The sequence below is a fragment of the Argentina silus genome (genome assembly GCF_951799395.1).
Source record: "Argentina silus genome assembly, chromosome: 4".
In the NCBI taxonomy this organism is placed as follows: Eukaryota; Metazoa; Chordata; class Actinopteri; order Argentiniformes; family Argentinidae; genus Argentina; species Argentina silus.
Window position 1 is genome coordinate 19,817,823 of NC_139658.1, and position 18,628 is coordinate 19,836,450.

The 18,628-nt window shown below is 42.3% G+C and overlaps 1 protein-coding gene across 2 annotated transcripts; it reads left to right on the forward strand.

Moving 5' to 3' along the window:
• The first annotated feature begins 1,155 nt into the window (after positions 1-1,155).
• On the forward strand, positions 1,156-17,706 carry b4galnt1b (beta-1,4-N-acetyl-galactosaminyl transferase 1b). Of its 2 annotated transcripts, XM_083668649.1 has the most exons (12): positions 1,156-1,264; positions 3,677-3,775; positions 4,081-4,303; positions 4,457-4,633; positions 6,671-6,777; positions 8,102-8,139; positions 8,282-8,462; positions 8,705-8,797; positions 9,027-9,214; positions 9,407-9,547; positions 15,265-15,502; positions 15,757-17,706. In XM_083668649.1, exons 3-12 carry the CDS (start codon positions 4,089-4,091, stop codon positions 15,972-15,974), a joined length of 1,596 nt encoding a protein of 531 aa, XP_083524775.1. In that variant the 5' UTR covers positions 1,156-1,264; positions 3,677-3,775; positions 4,081-4,088; the 3' UTR covers positions 15,975-17,706. The 2 variants fall into 2 exon arrangements, with proteins under 2 accessions (XP_083524775.1, XP_083524776.1); XM_083668650.1 differs by lacking the exon at positions 3,677-3,775.
• The last annotated feature ends 922 nt before the right edge of the window (positions 17,707-18,628 follow it).

An 18,628-nucleotide genomic window follows, 5' to 3' on the forward strand; every position in this document is an offset into this window, starting at 1 on the left:
TCTACTACGTACCACATCGTTTTTGAAAACCCACCTTTCGGACACGAACTCGTCATCGATTGGTCCGATTTAGCCTGTAAAGGGCGTGACAGAAGACTAGAGGTGTGGCATACAAATAGGGAGCCGCCGAAACTGATTTAGAGTAGGCCCATCTCTTATAACAACTTTATGTTGGATACGTTTTCATAGGGCAGCTGCCTTTGGATGTTCTCCAACGTAACGAAATATCTTACTTATTTAATATTTAGTTGATTTAATAATTTCTAAATATATAGCGAGTGCAGAAAGTAGCCTACCTAAATCAGAGAGCCGTCACTGCAGTGTTAAATATGTATCCTTAGAACACGCTGTGCAGGTGTAGGCCAAGAATAGAATCACAATTTAGAATCATAATTTAGAGTAAGAACACTGTATTATTATATTATTTTTTATTTATTTTTTTAAGTTTAGGCGTTATATCTACCCTAATCTGTTGCACGAGACACTTAAAAAGCCTGGGTACGAGGTTATATATATCTGCCCCCATTCCCTGTCAGTTGTAGAAATATGCACAATTTACAAGAAAAAAAATTAAAAATACAGCAGATCAAAAGAAACTGCATTTTTCTCATAAAATTCCATTTAAATTATTCAAATTATCTTTTACTGGTACAGCTGCTTCTCAATGCTATGCAAGTCCATCTTCAGAATGTAAACAAACTGGACTTGCATAGCATTGAACAAACTCAATGCTATGCAAGTCCATCTTCAGAATGTAAACAAACTGCCAGATGTAAGGACATGCTCTTTTGCAGGGCATTTGTATGGAGTCCAGTGTAAAGGCGGGCCAACCCACACACACACACACACACACACACACACACACACACACACACACACACACACACACACACACACACACACACACACACACACACACACACACACACACACACACACACACACACACACCCATCCACTTTATGGGGATGTCTTTGCATGCACCTTAACGCAATACAATTCGACGCATGCATGCTGCGGTTTCGTCGATTGGCCGCTTGTGGCTCCCCTCTCCCTTTAAACCAGGACCTTGGAGCAAGGCGCACAGCTATGCGCAGGGGTGAAGCATATCGTCTATCGGAATTGAACCAGTGATATTGCCGAACATCCACATTGGTGCGTGCATTTTAGCTCCTTTTTTAGAAAATAATTTCACACATGCATTGTAAGCATATTGGTGGACATATTTCAAGAGGAGTACAACCTCATTGGTGGAGGCGCTAAGGTAAGATGTTTCAGTGTGCGTCTTTTATTTCAGATTATAACGTTCAAGGATGTGACTTAATTTGCTTCATTAACTGGTTTTTATCATTTTAGACTTGTCTTTTTAATTCGGGAATTAATTCAAAACTGTAATTGTTTAATGGTTCATGCGCTAAATGTAAGATATAGCCTAGACACAGAATAATGCCAAGGTTTATCAAATGCTAGCCTCTAATTTGAGGCGTTGGCGACGTTTTACAAGCGCATCGCTCCAATGTGCCACTTGTAGTGGGGAAAATATCCAGCATAAATGACAAGCTATCAAACAATTTGTCTACATTGTTTTGCACCACCCGGTTAGTTGAGAGGCCTGTCACAGAATAGCTGAATCACAATATATCTCAAAGATGGGCATATATATGTGCGTTGGCATGAAATTGCTCCACATTTGATATGAAAACGACACATTCAGCGTGTTTTCTTCATTTAGTCTGGTTACATGATGCATCGGAGGGATTGGGAAGAATAACGGGGCGCGAGGAAGAGATGGTGCATTAGTAACCTCTCAAAGACTGCAGTAGGCTATTCTAATTCCAATTTCGAGTGGGTCCTATAAAGGCAAAATTAACGTCACGCGAGTATAGGCCTACACCTTACATCTTACCACCAGTCCCTTCAGACCCCGCTATTCTGATTCTGTTTAATTTGTGATATCCCTGACGTCCATTTTCACGTGTGTTCTGTTCTTGCGCGGCACATGTTTTTCATAGGCCTGATCTGGGGAGGATTCCCTCGACTACCCTCGTCATATTGTCTTAGTAGAGCACCTAGCCCGTAACAGTAATGTCAGACGTGAACATCTCAACCACTGGTCCAGTCGTCCATACAGTGGCTTATCGCCATATTACTACAGACCAACACAGTTATCCCACACTCCAAATGAAGGCATTACAAGATATTCTTTATTTCTCCTCGGGCCGTACTCTCATATTAGCAGCTGTTCTATAAATCTAGTCTATGAATATTCTATAAAACAGCATGCTTCAATTACAATGCCATCCTCTTCCCCTCATTGTCTATTAATACGGCCTGCTGTCCATTTCAAACACACATGGAGAACACTACTGAGACACCTCAAGCCTCTGTGTTCTCAGGCACATATTTATAACCACCCCAAATCCTGTAACATTAAAAAGGGTCACTGCCTATTGGACCACTCATTTCTGTGTTTTAGGAACACTATGCATCTATGCTCCAATGACAATCATTTCCAAAATACACCTGGATTATGATAATTATGCAAGAATTATAATGTCCCCTCGGGGATCGATAAAGTATATCTTGATTTATGAATGGTTGCTATGGTAACCCTCTCCGAATGGTATGTCCGTATTGATCACTTCCTATTCCCATACTAAAAACACTTTGGTCTTGCGCGGCCCCTCTGGCTATTCCCGCAGGAGCTGAAGAGCCTGGCAGCTGATGTGGGGTTCACCAAGCCCCCCGCGACTAATCCCTCATACGTCATGTCATTTGCCCCCTCCAGCTGATGTTGAATTTGCGCTGGTCACAATCGAACCCACACCCACCCGACTGCGCCATTCCAATTTAGCGAACCTACGGTAATAGTGCAACGCCCTAAACTAGCTATAGACTACTACTCATTTCAGGTGTCCAACCCAGGTGGTCTCCAGACTTTTAGAGTTCTGTAGATAAGGGTCGCTACTAGATGCTACACACACTACTTTTTGGTCGTTCCTCGGGTAAATTAATCCAGTTCACCTATCACCAAAGCGCTACATCTATTATGTATTGTATTGAAATTGCATGCATGCGCCCTTTGCTAGCGGTGGAAGGTTGGTGTTGCTTGGTTGGCGTTGGTTCAGGTACTAAGCTTCTGTAGTTAGTCCACATGGTTGATTATAGTTTACTACTAGCAAAACATTCGCATCCTGCAAAAGGCTGACATTAGCTATGATTATCCATTCATTGATTTTTAAAAGTGGCAAGCTAGAACCACCAGATCCCAGCGTATACAAACAATGAATCAATTGTAATTTAAAATAGAGAAAGTGTGTTTTATAACTGACTCAACCACATTGAACAGTTTTTTTTCTGAACATTGGGAATTATCATGAAAGATATCACAAACTTTCAAATGTAATTGTCCCTCTTGACTCCCTGTTGTTGTGGAGCCTTCCTCTTATGGAGCAACCATGTCCTCTGTGGCCCAGTTGGTAAAGCATGGCACTAACAACGCTTAGGTTGTGGGTTTGATTCCTGCTGGGACCACATATACTGAAATGTATGCACTCACTGCACTGTAAGTCGCTTTGGATAAAAGCGTCAGCTAAATGGCATATATTGTTATGGAAATAAGTAATGTGATTTCACTCATTTTATTGAATAAGTAATTGATTTATGTTGTTTGTAGATGGGAAAAGTATTCTACCATACCTGTTCATTATGGGATTTTGGGAGATGCAGTTGCCTTCAAGAGACAACTTATCTCTGAGTGGATAGAGGCAGTCAGGTATGCTAGTTTTCTTATTTGGTTGTGGGTTGTTATTGTCAGGTGCTGCATAACAAATCAGTTTCCAAAGTGTTCATTCAACAAAAAGCTGTACTGCATGTAATGTGGTAATATAAACAGTCATTCACGCTTGCTGCAGACAACCTTCTCATGCCACCATTCAACTCATTCAGCAATTTATACTATTGTATCAAATCATTTAATCGTTACATACTGTAGGATGTAAAAGCCTTACAGTACATCCCAGAAAATTAAGGCACCATGAAAATGACCTCATCACGTCTTCTGCTTGCTATTGTGTGTAGTTTTTAAGATGCGCTCCCTGAGAAAGACGGTGTTGTTGGCCATCGTGGCATCAGTGGTGCTGGTGGTGGCCCTCCTCCATTCCTGGCCCACCCGGGCCTACACCACGGTGGATGTGCGGCAGAGACCAGGGCCTGTAGTAGAGAAGCATCTAGAGGAGAGGCTCCCAGAACCAGATCATAGATCTGGCAACATTCCCTATCGCCTGAGGGAGAATGTGGCCGGGTGAGTTTTGAATATGAAATTATTGAAATGATTTTGCATTTTTCATTCTCCAAGCTGACCATAGGTAATCAATTAGTAAGCCTACTTTAGTTCTACTATTTCAAATGCAAGTAGGGGCTATGATGATAATCCTCACTCTGACAACTCCTCCAGTCTGTTGGCACGGAACGTGTGTGTGTGTGAGGGTGAGAATGGGGGCATGAACCTCCCGTTCACCCAACTGCTGTTCCCGCGTGTGTCGGCCCACCCCCTGCACACTGCCTTTGAGGCCACTGAACTGGAGGAGATGAAGAGACGGCGTGCCAAGGAATATCAGGGTTTCCAGATTAGGTAAATACAGAGCTGATACAGAGAACATGCTGATCAAAATGTTGTGTTTGTTGTGTGCATCACTGACCTGAATTAAAGAATCACCGCAGGAGCAGCAAACCGTGTGTAGAAATTACTGTATCTTATTTCTGAGAGCACAAAACTGATAGGGGAGGATGATCTGGATATCATCATTTGACGTTGTCCCATAGTCCAGAAGTAGTTGCTTCCTGGCCTTTTATGTGTCTTAAATCTTAGCTTCAGGCCAAATCTGTTGCAGATCACTGGGGTAATGATGTAATCAGGTCACATACTCAGCAGCCCATTGTTAAAGGATATACAGTGAATTTGGAAAGTATTCAGACCCCTTAACCTTTTCCACATTTTGTTATGTTACAGCCTTATTGAAAAATTATTTTTTTTCCTCATCAATCTACACACAATAACCCATAATGACAAAGCGAAAACAGGTTTTTAGAAATGTTAATTTATTAAAAATAAAAAACTGATATCACATTTACATAAGTATTCAGACCCTTTGCTATGACACTCGAAATTTAGCTCATGTGCATCCTGTTTCCATTGATAATCCTTGAAATGTTTCTACGACTTGATTGGAGTCCACCTGTGGTAAATTCAATTGATTGGACATGATTTGGAATGGCACACACCTGTCTATATAAGGTCCCACAGTTGACAGTGCATGTCAGAGCAAAAACCAGGCCATGAGGTCGAAGTAAGTGTCCGTCAACCTCAGAGACAGGATTGTGAGGCACAGATCTGGGGAAGGGTACAAAAACATTTCTGCAGTAGGTCCCCAAGAACACAGTAGCCTCCATCATTCTTAAATGGAAGAAGTTTGGAACAACCAAGACTCTTCCTAGAGCTGGCCGCCTGGCCAAACTGAGCAATAGGGGGAGAAGGGCCATCGTCAGGGAGGTGACCAAGAACCCAATGGTCACTCTGACAGAGCTTCAGAGTTCCTCTGTGGAGATGGGAGAACCTTCCAGAAGGACAACCATCTCTGCAGCACTCCACCAATCAGGCCTTTATGGTAGAGTGGTCAGACAGAAGCCACTCCTCAGTAAAAAGCACATGCCCACTTGGAGTTTACCAAAAGGCACCTAAAGGACTCTCAGACCATGAGAAACAAGATTCTCTGGTCTGATGAAACCATGATTGAACTCTTTGGCCTGAATGCCAAGCGTCACATCTGGAGGAAACCAGGCACCGCTCATCACCTGATGAAAACCTGCTCCAGAGCGCTCAGGACCTTAGACCGGGGCGAAGGTTCACCTTCCAATGACCCTAAGCACACAGCGAAGACAAAGCAGGAGTGGCTTCAGGACAAGTCTCTGAATGTCCTTGAGTGGCCCAGCTAGAGCCCAGACTTGAACCCGATCCAACATCTCTGGAGAGACCTAAAAATAGCTGTGCACCAACGCTCCCCATCCAACCTGACGGAGCTTGAGAGGATCTGCAGAGAAGAATGGGAGAAACTCCCCAAATACAGATGTGCCAAGCTTGTAGCGTCATACCCAAGAAGACTTGAGGCTGTAATCGCTGCCAAAGGTGCTTCAACAAAGTACTGAGTAAAGGGTCTGAATACTTATGTAAATGTGATATTTCAGTTTTTTATTTTTAATAAATTAGCAAACATTTCTAAAAACCTGTTCTGGCTTTGTCATTATGGGGTAATGTGTGTAGATTGATGAGGGGAAAAATTAATTTAATCCATTTTAGAATAAGGCTGTAACATAACAAAATGTGGAAAAAGTGAAGGGGTCTGAATACTTATCAAAGGCACTGTATAATATCCATTTAAAACATCAAGTCACTGAGACAAGTACATTTGAGCCCCTGATAATAGGGGACTGTGGATAAAAATGGTTGCATTTCCTAAACGTTTCATACGATGTTTTTCAAGCTGAAAGTCTGCACTTCAATTGCATCTTAATTGTTTCATTTCAAATCCATTGTGGTGGCATACAGAGCCAAAATTATGAAAATGTTGTCACTGTCCAAATATTTCCGGACCAAACTGTATGTTCCCTCCAGGTCCCAGACCTCTGCGGATCTCGTCATTGTGGCAGAGGCCAACAATCCCCTGCAGTACCCAACACAGGGAGTGGAAGTGAGGCCGCTCAAAACCATACTCATCCCAGGTCGGACATCTCACAGGAATTAGTCTTATTTTAGCTACATTTTTTACAGGAGGAGACACCTTGAAGGAAAAGTGTAACCATATAACAATAACATTAAATTCAGTTACAAATACACAAAGCCTGTCATGGTACACAAATGCATCATATGTATTGCTATTGTTATTCCAACCAATATGGGACATTTGCAACTACTTTATCATCCGCCACTACCTCTAATGTCACTACCACTAACACTATTATGATGACATGCTGCCCTTGCTGTTTTAAGTGCTGTTATATACAGTGCCTTCGGAAAGTATTCAGATCCCTTCACTTTTTCCACATTTTGTTGTGTTATAGACTCGATTTAAAATGGATTAAATTAAAAGAATTTCCAATCAATCCACACACAATACCCCAGAATGACAAAGCGAAAACAGGTTTTTAGAAATTTCAGTGCATTTATTAAAATTGAAATACTAAAATACCTCATGTACGTAAGTATTCAGACCCTCTGCTATGACACTCTTAAAATTAGCTAAAAGGCAAAAATGTCATCAACAAATCACTCAATAAGTTGAATTGAGTCCATCTTAATGCAAGGATAATAGTTGATGTAATTTTGGAATTAATAGCCTTTTTTTATAGGGTCAATTCCACACTGTGTAGATTAGGATGTCACTACCAACTCAGCAAATTTCATAATTTTCTCTTGATCCTGACAAACTCCCCAGTCCCTGCCAGTGACAAACATACTCATAACTTGATGCAGCTACCACTATTCTTCACACGAGATGGTGCGGAAACTGCATTGCATGTGCTGGATTTGCACCAAACTTAATGCTTTGTCGTAAAACCAAATAAACAATTTACAGCCACTTTCTTTGCTGTATCAATTGTTGCAAACACAATTATGGATGAGACAGATTATTTTCCATTAAGGGATTATTTTTGGCCACATGGTTATTGACCAATTTTGTAGAGTGACTGAGATGGTATTGTCCCAACGACTGTCTCCCCAGGCCTCAGGGTCGCATTCCTGAGCAGTTTTGATCCTCTCCATTTGCTCGTAAATTTAGTCTATAACACAACAAAATGTGGAAAAAGTGAAGGGGTCTGAATACTTTCCGAAGGCACTGTATAATATCCATTTAAAACATCAAGTCACTGAGACAAGTACTGTTTGTCTATTGTAGCGAATCACATTGCCGTGGCTGACCAGAGAGTTTGCAAATGTGTTACACAAGCAGCTGTGGTATTTGCAGACAGTTGAGGAAATGAGTAACAATGTAGACACCCCGTAGATGTACCAATATGCCAGTAAATGAATGTCATATATTTTCAGGGCTGGCATTGCAAGATCTTCCCAAAGATCTATACTCAGTAAGTTTACAGAGTTTCCCAATGTTTTGGCTTCTATTATTGTTTTAAGGACTATTTCAGTCTGTGTCTGGTCTGAATTATGCAACTTGCTGTTTCTCCTGTGCTACGTCTCTCCTCTCTTACCCTTTTTTGTCTACCACAGGTCAACCTCACTGCCACACTGGGAACATTAAATGTGGCAGCCGAAGTTGAGGGGGTAAAGGTCAAAGGTGATGGGGAGATGCACATGACCCTGTCCAGCAGCTTGCTGCCCAACCTGAACCGGCAGCTTCAGTTTGTGACCTACACCAACACACTCTTCCACCCCAACACGGCTGACACAGGTGAGGCCACACCCTCTGGCTGGTTTGTACTACTGCTTTTTCACCAAATATGTTTAAACAAAGCCTGAACAACACACTGTGGAAAGTGTATTCAAGTCAGATGAGCTACAGTACTCTCCATTTCCAATTTAGCTGCAAAGCTAGCAGCCTTGCATCTCAGTGCTGAACTGCCAGCTAATCCCATTTGTGATGTTCTGGGGGTAATGATAGGTTATTGGAAAGTCTTTCAATGTGTCTTTCAGTGCAGTTTGAGACAGAGGGACACCAAGCCATTTTCTCTGTCAAGATCCGTCATGGCGTAACACCAAAACTTTACAACACTGGACCCAAAGGGGGTAGGTCACCTACATCTGTCACAACAACACAAACACAAAAGGTGTCACTAAAGACACATCTCACCCAGTGACACCATCACACATATGCCACAAACAAGTACACTATTCCCAGAGCTGATGCCACCAAACAGTAACACCAAATAATGTGTCTGAAATTCCTTAGATAAGGCAAATAACATTTCTCAAGACTCATTTTACTTTCTGACTTATTTTACCATTTCCTCTCTAGAATACAACATCAGTGCCCTTGTTACCATAGCAACCAAAACCTTTCTACGCTATGACAAGCTGCAAGATCTTATCGACAGTGTGCGACGATACTATCCCACTGTAACCATAGTAATCGCTGATGACAGTGAAAATCCCAAAACAGTCTCTGGTCCCTACATCGAGCACTACATCATGCCATTTGGAAAGGTACTGAAAGACACACCTGCCTCTCTCTACAAGTAAACCGATTATAAACAATGTTCTTTTATTATTACGCCAAACAAATATTATTTACTTTATTGTTCCCAGAAAGCTGCAGTCAGTAACAGCCTTGCAGGATGAACCTGTTTATAGAATGAACCTTCATTAGTCTCTCACATCCTGTTCTCTGTGTCCCAGGGGTGGTTCGCAGGACGAAACCTGGCTGTTTCCCAGGTGACCACCAAGTATGTGCTGTGGGTGGATGATGACTTCATCTTCACAGCCAACACCAAGCTGGAGAAACTGGTGGACGTCCTGGAAAAGACCACACTAGACCTGGTGAGAGCACATATAGTCCGAAAAACTAATATAGTAGAGTGACATTTTGCAGAAACTCTGGTATAAACACTGACAACACTGGTTCATTTTCTATGGGGCAGTCGAGACAGTAAATATGCTAACACACAGTCACCTTTTCCTGTTTTTTTCCTTTCTGGTCTGGCTATGACAATAAGATAGCAAAGGGCAATGTCATCATTCAACAGACAGAGAAAACTTTTAACCTTTTTTCATTTCTCTCAAGTCCCGTTGAGATAAAGAAGATTATGTAATGGCTGTTGTACTTAGGCAGAGGACTCAAATCTACGACTCAGAGACAAAACTTAAATCCAATAGAATAGTCTTTACTTTCAAAAAGGTTCGGTACATAGGTAGGCAGTCAATGGGTAGGCAGATAATCCAGGAAGGGGGTAGGCAAAGCAGGGTTCGGTAAAACAGGTAGGCAGTTCAAAAGGGCAGGCAGATAATCCGATAAGGGGTCGGCAAAAAGGCAAAAAAAATGGAATATTTATCACTAGGAAATGCTGGGACATATGACACAAAGGTACAAAGACGGGAACACACACACTAAATACACAGGGAAGGATGATGAGGAACAGGTGAAGCCAATCAGGATGGGGTAGACAATCACACAGGCGGGAAACACACAAGGGCAGGTGGTGAAGTGTCTGAAACGAAAGACAACGTGAGGAACACAAAAATAAACAGGAAACAATAAATTAATAACATGAAACAAAGACAAACATAAACTAAGAAACAGGACGAGACGTTACAGATTATCTAGTTGTATACCATGAAAGGAGTTTGTATGGAAATAAACAGGCCAAGTGTAATCTAAAACCATGACAAATTAAGAAAATTCATGGTTGATGTTTTCCGTCTGTGAAAAGGGCTTACAGTTTTTTTCAACCCCATCCTGATTGGCTTCACCTGTTCCTCATCATCCTTCCCTGTGTATTTAGTCTGTGTGTTCCCGTCTTTGTGCCAGTTCGTCTTTGTACCTTTGTGCCAGTTCGTCTTTGTACCTTTGTGTCAGTTCGTCTTTGTACCTTTGTGTCAGTTTGTCACAGTTTTTCAAAACTGTGGGTGACGACCACATCCGTTCTCTTTCAGTGCATCTAGTGAATATACCACAGACTAGCTGTTAGTTACACACTCACACATGCATGCACGGAAAGACTACTATGTCCGGCTCTCTCTCCCTCCCTCCCTTTTCTGCTCACTCGCATTGCGACACAGTTACCATGCCTTTGTTGCACAAAAAGGCCCAAAAGCTGACACCCCTACATAATGTAATAAAGTGTGTGTCTGTCTGTCTGTGAGGGTGAAGGGGGTTTGGCTGGAATCTGGTGCCCACTGTGTGGGAGGAGTAGAATAGACCTCTTGTTTATGCCAGAGCAGGGGCCAGCTTTGGTGTGGAATACTGTAATGGGAAACATATGTCAGCAGGCAGATACTTCTTGGCGGAAACTCATTAGCGAATGAAAAACACAAAGAGACATTTGTCGTAGTAGTTTCTAACTTTCGTTTTTACTGTTTATTCCGTCCTCTCAAAAGAATAAGTTTTAATGATTTGCATAGTTTAGTTGAGTCAACTCAAATCTACAAGATGCAGCCAATATCAGGTTGGACAAATGATGTTGATGTCTATCAATCAATCAAGTTTATTTGTATAGCGCTTTTTACATAGACAAATGTCACAAAGTGCTTCACAACAAAATAATAGTAAACAATAAATACAATACAAACAATATTATCTAACACCAAATCATAGACACCCAGGAGTAAGCCAAGGAAAGAACTCCCCAGAGGGGAGAAAGATATACGGCATAGTGGCAAGGAAAATTGTCTCAGGGGACCCATCCTCCTCTGGCTGATCAGGTACTGAAGAGTAACCTAATGTGGAATGTTGTGTGGTGCAAGAGTTCAGGGGTCCATAGTGATGGGACCCAGTTAGGGCGCCAAGGAACAGGGTGGAGTAGACTCAGGAACTGGAGTCTGGTCGGACAGATAAGCACAAGGTGGACAACACAGTATTAGAGGCTGTTGCCAACTGAAAAACCGATACATTAAACAGTAGGAGGTATTCAGCATAAAGCAGGTGGTCTGAGGCCCCCGGCACATATACATCTAAAGGACAAGGCCAGCGCCCGCTTACACCGCATCCACTCTGCCACGGGTGGCCCACCAGAGGGACATCGGGGGGGGCAGTTCAGAGGGTCAAGGGAAGGGTTAGGATGGGAAATAGGATACAAACCCGGGTTAGGATGAGGGAGAGAGTGGGATTGAGTAACCACCCAGCAAGCCAGCCACCCAGGCAGAGACAGCAAGGATGGTTTATCGCCAGGTTAAGACTGGTCGTAACACTGACTAAAGAGATGAGTCTTGAGCCTAGCTTTGAAAGTCTTGAGATGAGTCTTGAGCCTCCCTTACATGAATCAGAAGATTATTCCAGAGATGGGTTGCTCTGTAGCAAAATGATCTGCCCCCTGCTGTAGTCTTAGATATTATGGGAACGGCTAATCTCTCTGTGTCTGAACAAAGCGCACGTGAAGGTTTATACAGCTGAAGGAGGTCGCCGAGATACGATGAAGCGAGTCCATGTAACTTTATAGGCTAATAATAGAGTTTTAAAGTCTGCTTGTGCTTTAATCGGAAGTCAGTGCAAAGACGCAAGTACTGGAGTGATGTGATCACACTTTTTGGTTCTAGTAAGGATTATAACAGCTGTATTTTGTACTACTTGGAGATTTTTCAGTGAAGAATTTGGGCAGCCAGATAATAGCGCATTGCAGTAATCAAGTCGCGAGGATACAACTTTTCTGTCACTAAATGATAGAAATGAAGAAAATGTCTAATCTTAGATATGTTAAATGAAAGATCAATAGTAACAGTACTGCCTGCTTAGTTTCAAGTTTATTTGTTACGTCTCATACGAGTGCAGGGAGTACAATTCTTGGGCTTGGTTCCTTGACAATGCAGCATACAAAATACAAATAATACAATAATACAAATACGCAGTAGTGCAATGAGGTAAGGACAAGACAATAAGTGACACAGTACAAGATAAGTGAGACGATTGGACAGTGACGTTTGTTGGGGATACAAGACAATACACATGACATAATTGCAGTATAAATAGTAGAGTAAAAAAGTCAAGTGGCTCAGTGGAATGTCATTAGGAGTGATCGTGTGGCCGTCGAGACTGAGCATCAGATCAGATGGTAAGTTTCTTTGTTTGAGCATCTCAGTCTTCTCCGAGGAGTAGGAAGTTGCCCGCCATCCACTTTTTTATGTCCAAAACGTAGTCTTCTAAAGTGTGGTACTTGTCCTCAAAATATAGAGTTGAGTGTTTCACTGTATACTTGTATGCACGTGACAAATAAAGAAATCTTGAATCTTGAATCTTGCATAACAGTGAAAATGTACACCATGCTTACGAATGACATTGCCTAGGGGTAACATACAGAGAGAACAGTAAAGGGCCTCGTACTGTGCCTTGTAGGACACCAAACTGGACTTTAGAAGGAGCTGAGGTTTTCTCATCTAGTAGAACAAACTGGTATCTATCAGTTAGGTAGGACCTAAACCACTCTAACACTAAACCATGCAAACCAACAAGATACTCTAATACAAGTACAAGGACAGACACAGACCTCTGGTCTGAAGCCAGCAATAGGTCATTAACTACTTTGACTAAAGCTGTCTCAGTGCTATGTTGGGGCCTAAAACCTGACTGCAGGTTGTCGTGGAAATCTAGGGTTACCACTTAATATTTGGTGAGACAAATAGGTACGTACAGAATATATGTTCTATTTACTTATTTTAATGGTTGCAAGCATGGCAGTCTGTTTCTGACAGAGAGCCCGAAACAAAGTTTCAAGCATACATTTCTACTTTCAACCCCCCCCAGGACGGATTTCATATCTGCTTTCCCATAGTGCAGAGTTATAGGCACACTTGACCAGACACCCTTAGGTCCTGTGAAACATACATACTTCTACTTTTCTACAGTTCATAAGCAATACTTTTGCTTCTCAATTCTATTAGTTGTATTTCCTTTAGCATCTGCATTCGTAAATTGTGATTACCCAATGAAACAGTATATTTTCCATTTGTGTGTGCCTCGTACTTGCATATAGAAGTATAGCATCTAACAAATTATGTATCATTTAGCCATGTTGTATTTGAGTTCCTGATGACGTGATAAACTCTCATTTTCCACAATGTTCCAAAGTCATGCACAACCCTAAATGCATATCGACTGTCTGTGTAAATTGTTACTCTTTTCCACTCCCCTAATATGCAAGCCTGTGTTAATGCAAAGAGTTCAGCTGCCTGGGCGGAGAGATGGTGAGGCAGTCTATGCCTCATGATCATGATCAGTCACAATTGCATAACCCAAATTGCGCCTACAATTTTGTGAATATATTAAGAAGCCTTGTGTGTACCAGTATCTATTTACAATGTCCGTCATCCCCCCTTTTGACACATGATCTTCCCCATGTGACAACACAGCATAAAAATAAAACAGACATTTTGGTAAACACGGGTTGCCGTTCGGGCCAACCCAAACCTTATTTACATAGGTTGCCCCAGCACTTCGCCACTGTGCTTTCTCTTTTTGTGAGGCTTTAGCCTGTGCCTCTATTGGCTCAGTGAGTGAGACGGTCGGGGTTATTGGTGTCATCTGCATCGGTGTGCCGCAGATTGAGCAGCTGCATCCTCACTGTGATTGCCCAATAAAACTGGATATTTTCCACTTGTGTGTGCCTCGCACTTGCATATTGCAACCTCTTTAGGGAGAAATATAACGTCTAACAAACTATGCATCAATTGGCCGTGTTGTATTTGAGTTCCTGATGACGTCATAAACCCTCTCATTTTCCACAACGTTCCAAAATCACGCACAACCCCAAATGCATGTCGACTGTCTGTGGAAATTGTTACTCTTTTCCCCTCCCCCGATATACCACTTACTACTCATGAGTCATAAGCAAAGGGTGACTCTAAGGTCGCACAGTTGTTATAGACAAACTTTCATTACATGATTAATGCTTAAATGACTAGTATTATCATCACTATTAACGCTTACTAGAATTTCATAGTACAGATAGTTATTGAACCATTACAAGGGTCTCATATATGCTATTCTGTTTCAGAAACGTAGTGAGCTGCTGGGCCACTGTTTTCTCGAGTATTTTCGAGAGAAAGGGCAAGTTAGATATAGGCCTATAGTTTTTAAGAGTTTCTGGATCTAGGTTTGGTTTCTTCAGTAGCGGCTTAATGACTGCTACCTAAAGAGAATTAGGCACACAGCTGGAGGAGAGAGAACAATTAACAATATCTAGCATAGGAGCCCCTAGGACCGGTAAAAGTTATAGAGTCGGTTTGCTGAATGTCTCAGGGTTAATACAATCAAAACCTACCGAAACCTATTTCTAAGCATATCCTGTGTACTGAATGTGGGTTAGGGTTAGGGTTAAACTTCTGGTTAGACGCTAACTGCATTTCGTTGTCTCTGTACTTGTACTCGGCACAATGACAATAAAGTTGAATCTAATCTAATCTAATCTAATCTAGGGTTAGGGTTAGGTTAGGTTACGGTTAGGGTTAGTTCAATGTGTATAGACTACTTGTGTGGTGTGTGTGTGTGTTTCAGTATTTGCTAATGTATTGTGTGTGTGTGTGTGTGTGTGTGTGTGTGTGCGCTCAAGGTGGGAGGAGCGGTGCGGGAGGCCACAGGCTACACTGCCACCTACAGGCAGACCATCTCCATTGAGACTGGGGAGGAGGAGGGCGACTGCCTGCATATGAGGCGGGGCTTCCACCACCTTATTCAGGGCTTCCCAAACTGCGTGGTCACTGACGGGGTCATCAACTTCTTCCTAGGCCGCACAGATAAGGTCCAACAGGTGGGCTTTGACCCACGCCTGGCCAGGGTGGCTCATCTGGGTGAGTACAGCCCAGAGCCCCAGCCTCATTCACTCACAGTGTGTACCAGTCCTGGTCATCTGTTGTATTTTGTGATGTGAGACACAAAGGCTGCTTTTCACAGTATGAATTACTATCCAAAAGCTTTAGAAGGGAGCGTCCCAGAAGACGATTGCTTCTGTTTGCTTTAAGCATTTTATTATTGTAAATTGTGTGATGCATACAATTGTATTTTAAAGCATAAATACAACCACATTATTTATTTTTCGTTGCAGAGTTTTTCATCGACGGCCTTGGCTCACTCCATGTGGGATCTTGCGATGACGTCATAGTCAACCACGCCACCAAGATCAAACTTCCCTGGGTCAGCCAATCAGAGAGTGATAAGACTTACGCCAAGTTCCGCTACCCACCAGCCTCCTCGGACGCCACACACACCAAAAATGGCCTCCTTTACTTTAAGAACCGCTTTCAGTGTTTGACTCGTAATTAAATCCTCCCCATTCCCCCTCATTTCTCTTCCTGTTGTTCAAAATTCAAGATGCCCACTCTTCCTAGGTTGCCAAAGACGCTCTCTCCCAGTGTGTCCCATCAGATAAGGTTTACGACAACGCCTTTACACACCTGCCCTTGACAATGACCTTGCTTGGTTCACTTGAGAAAGATTGTCATGCGGTTCAAGCGAGGAAGTCATTCCCCTCTTGTTATCCCATTGCTCTTCGATGATGTACTCTTGATTGCAAACTCAAGGTTATGATCATTCAAAGGGATTTGCACATTTTGTGCCTCAAATCTTATCTGATGAGTCACCACTGAGTTGTTTCGTTAGAGAAGAAGAAGAACAACGACAACAAAAGAAACCCTTTTTGACTGTGGATTGACGTTCTAGAAAAACGGAAGTGGGTCATATCACTTCCTTTTTTCCTGTTTTGAAGAGTGCAGAGGCATATTGCTCAGAGACACAGTGCATGTCACAGGTGCTCCTTTTCCAATGCCGGATGAAGAACACAAGACACTACTCAATGTGTGGTTCCAGTTCCCCTTGGGTGGCTGTGCCAAAGTTTTTCTGGTGGAACGAGGTCAAATTGTCTTGTCAGTTTTTGTTTTTGTTTTTATTGCTGCCCTGCCCCCTCCCTCCTCCACTCTACCCAGAATCCTCTGTGTGACCCTTGACTGGCCCGTATTTGAGGAGGAGGCTCACCTCTCTGGGATCTGACCTGGGGTTAGTCTGGTTTGTGTTTGAGGAGGAGGCTCACCTCTCTGGGATCTGACCTGGGATTAGTCTGGTTTGTGTTTGAGGAGGAGGCTCACCTCTCTGGGATCTGACCTGGGATTAGTCTGGTTTGTGTTGGTCTAAAGCAGTACGTCTGAGGTCTCTCACTCTTCTCTCCTCTTCAAGCACAAAGAGGAATCTTTGCAATGCACGCCTTTGAATGGGAGTTGAGATTGATTGCATTTTAACATGCTGCCTCTTACACACAAGAGTTGGTTTGACCAAAGTGCATGTTTCCCTATTTTTTTCCATCAGTTCCATGTAGAAAAACAATACTCACGCAAAAAGACTGTAATTGTAAAAATGATTGAAACACAGTCAGAATGAGACAGTGTAAATGATACAGTAAAGGTCACAAAGTCTAGTACCAAGACTGGAAAACAGATTTTATACAAACAGTTCATCTAACAAGGGTATTACTTGAGGTGAGGACATGCCCATGCCTGATAACATAATTATATGCTGTTGTTTTGTACCATGGCCTCAAGATGGCGCCCTTGCATCAGAATATTGTTTACTAAATCAAACAACAAATCAGTCAGTCGTTAGGAGCAATCACAAGGTGCCAGAGATCCACTAGAGAAATGGTTATTTCATTTATTTTTTAAATCTTTAGAATAATATTTAAAAACTGCTCAAAAGCTATTTTGTGTTCTATTTCTGTTAGCTATGAGCATTGTTTTTTATCCCTGAAATGTGGTGTTAAATACTCAGGCCAAATCTTAACTTGAGATACAAGCACAGCTCTCTCTGGCCCAGTTCCTTGCTCAGATCTCAAGTTAGAATTTGCCCCTCTGAGTTCAATATTTGCGCTGATTTGAACAGTGTTTCCCATTGTTCCAGTGTTGAAGGATGTTCTGTGTTGTGCCTGCTTCTCCCAAGAACCTATGGTGCAAGTCTTCCAAGTGTCTGAGACCCGTCTTCATAATCTACTGCGCTATTAGTCTTTTTTTTATTTAAACTTTTGACATGATTAAAAAAAAGTCTCTGAAAAAAAGATGCCCTTGACGCTCAATAATGTATTTATTTTTTATTGAACTCTTGCTTCTCAAGTAGCCAAAGTCTGCTTCATGGCAGCAGCTGAAATTAAATGTGGCTGAGGGGGGTTTAGCAAGACAAGCAAAACAAGGCTGCTGGACCCACTACGGTGCCTGTCATCAGCAGCCTTGTTTATTGATGCAGTTCTTCATTGATGTTGTTGGGCTTCTTCCCTGCTATTCCCCCATGCCAATTAGTACATATACTCCCTGTGCTTCCTTCCAGGGAGAGTCTGGTGGATATGCTGCCCAGAGAGCCTCTTTGAAATCTGTAGAAGGGGATTATATTTATGATCTGTGTTTATCTGAGGTCTACTGAGTTTCTGTTCTTGATGTCAATTTGAAATGAGTATCGGAAGTCAACAGGAGTCAACAGGGGTGTGTGTGTGTGTGTGTGTGTGTGTGTGTGTGTGTGTGTGTGTGTGTGTGTGTGTGTGTGTGTGTGTGTGTGTGTGTGTGTGTGTGTGTGTGTGTGTGTGTGTGTGTGTGTGCGCGCGCGCGCGTGCGTGCGTGTGTGTGCGCATGCGCACTACTGTGTGGAGGGAGGAAGTGACAGACATGAATGGAGATCAATATAATAAGAGGGTTAGGATATAATACAATAAACAAATTGCATGATAAATAAACAAATTGAAAACAAGTCAAGTTGGGAAGGGAGAGGGAGATATTGAAAAGATATCATTAATAAGATCAATGTCATTGAAAATTAATATCATTTTGAGATGGGATGGGATACGATAGGATGATGAAGGTGAAGGAGACCTTGCCATATCTCAAGTGCAGAGGACAGATGCAGTACCAATTATGGAGAGAATCAGATGTGACTTCCAATGCCTT

Coding starts and splice junctions, on each gene's coding strand:
- b4galnt1b (XM_083668649.1), top strand. CDS start 4,089: ATGCGCTCCCTGAGAAAGACGGTGTTGTTGGCCATCGTGGCATCAGTG. Junction 4,304..4,456: donor CTGAGGGAGAATGTGGCCGG/GTGAGTTTTGAA, acceptor CAACTCCTCCAG/TCTGTTGGCACGGAACGTGT. Junction 9,548..15,264: donor AAAAGACCACACTAGACCTG/GTGAGAGCACAT, acceptor TGTGCGCTCAAG/GTGGGAGGAGCGGTGCGGGA.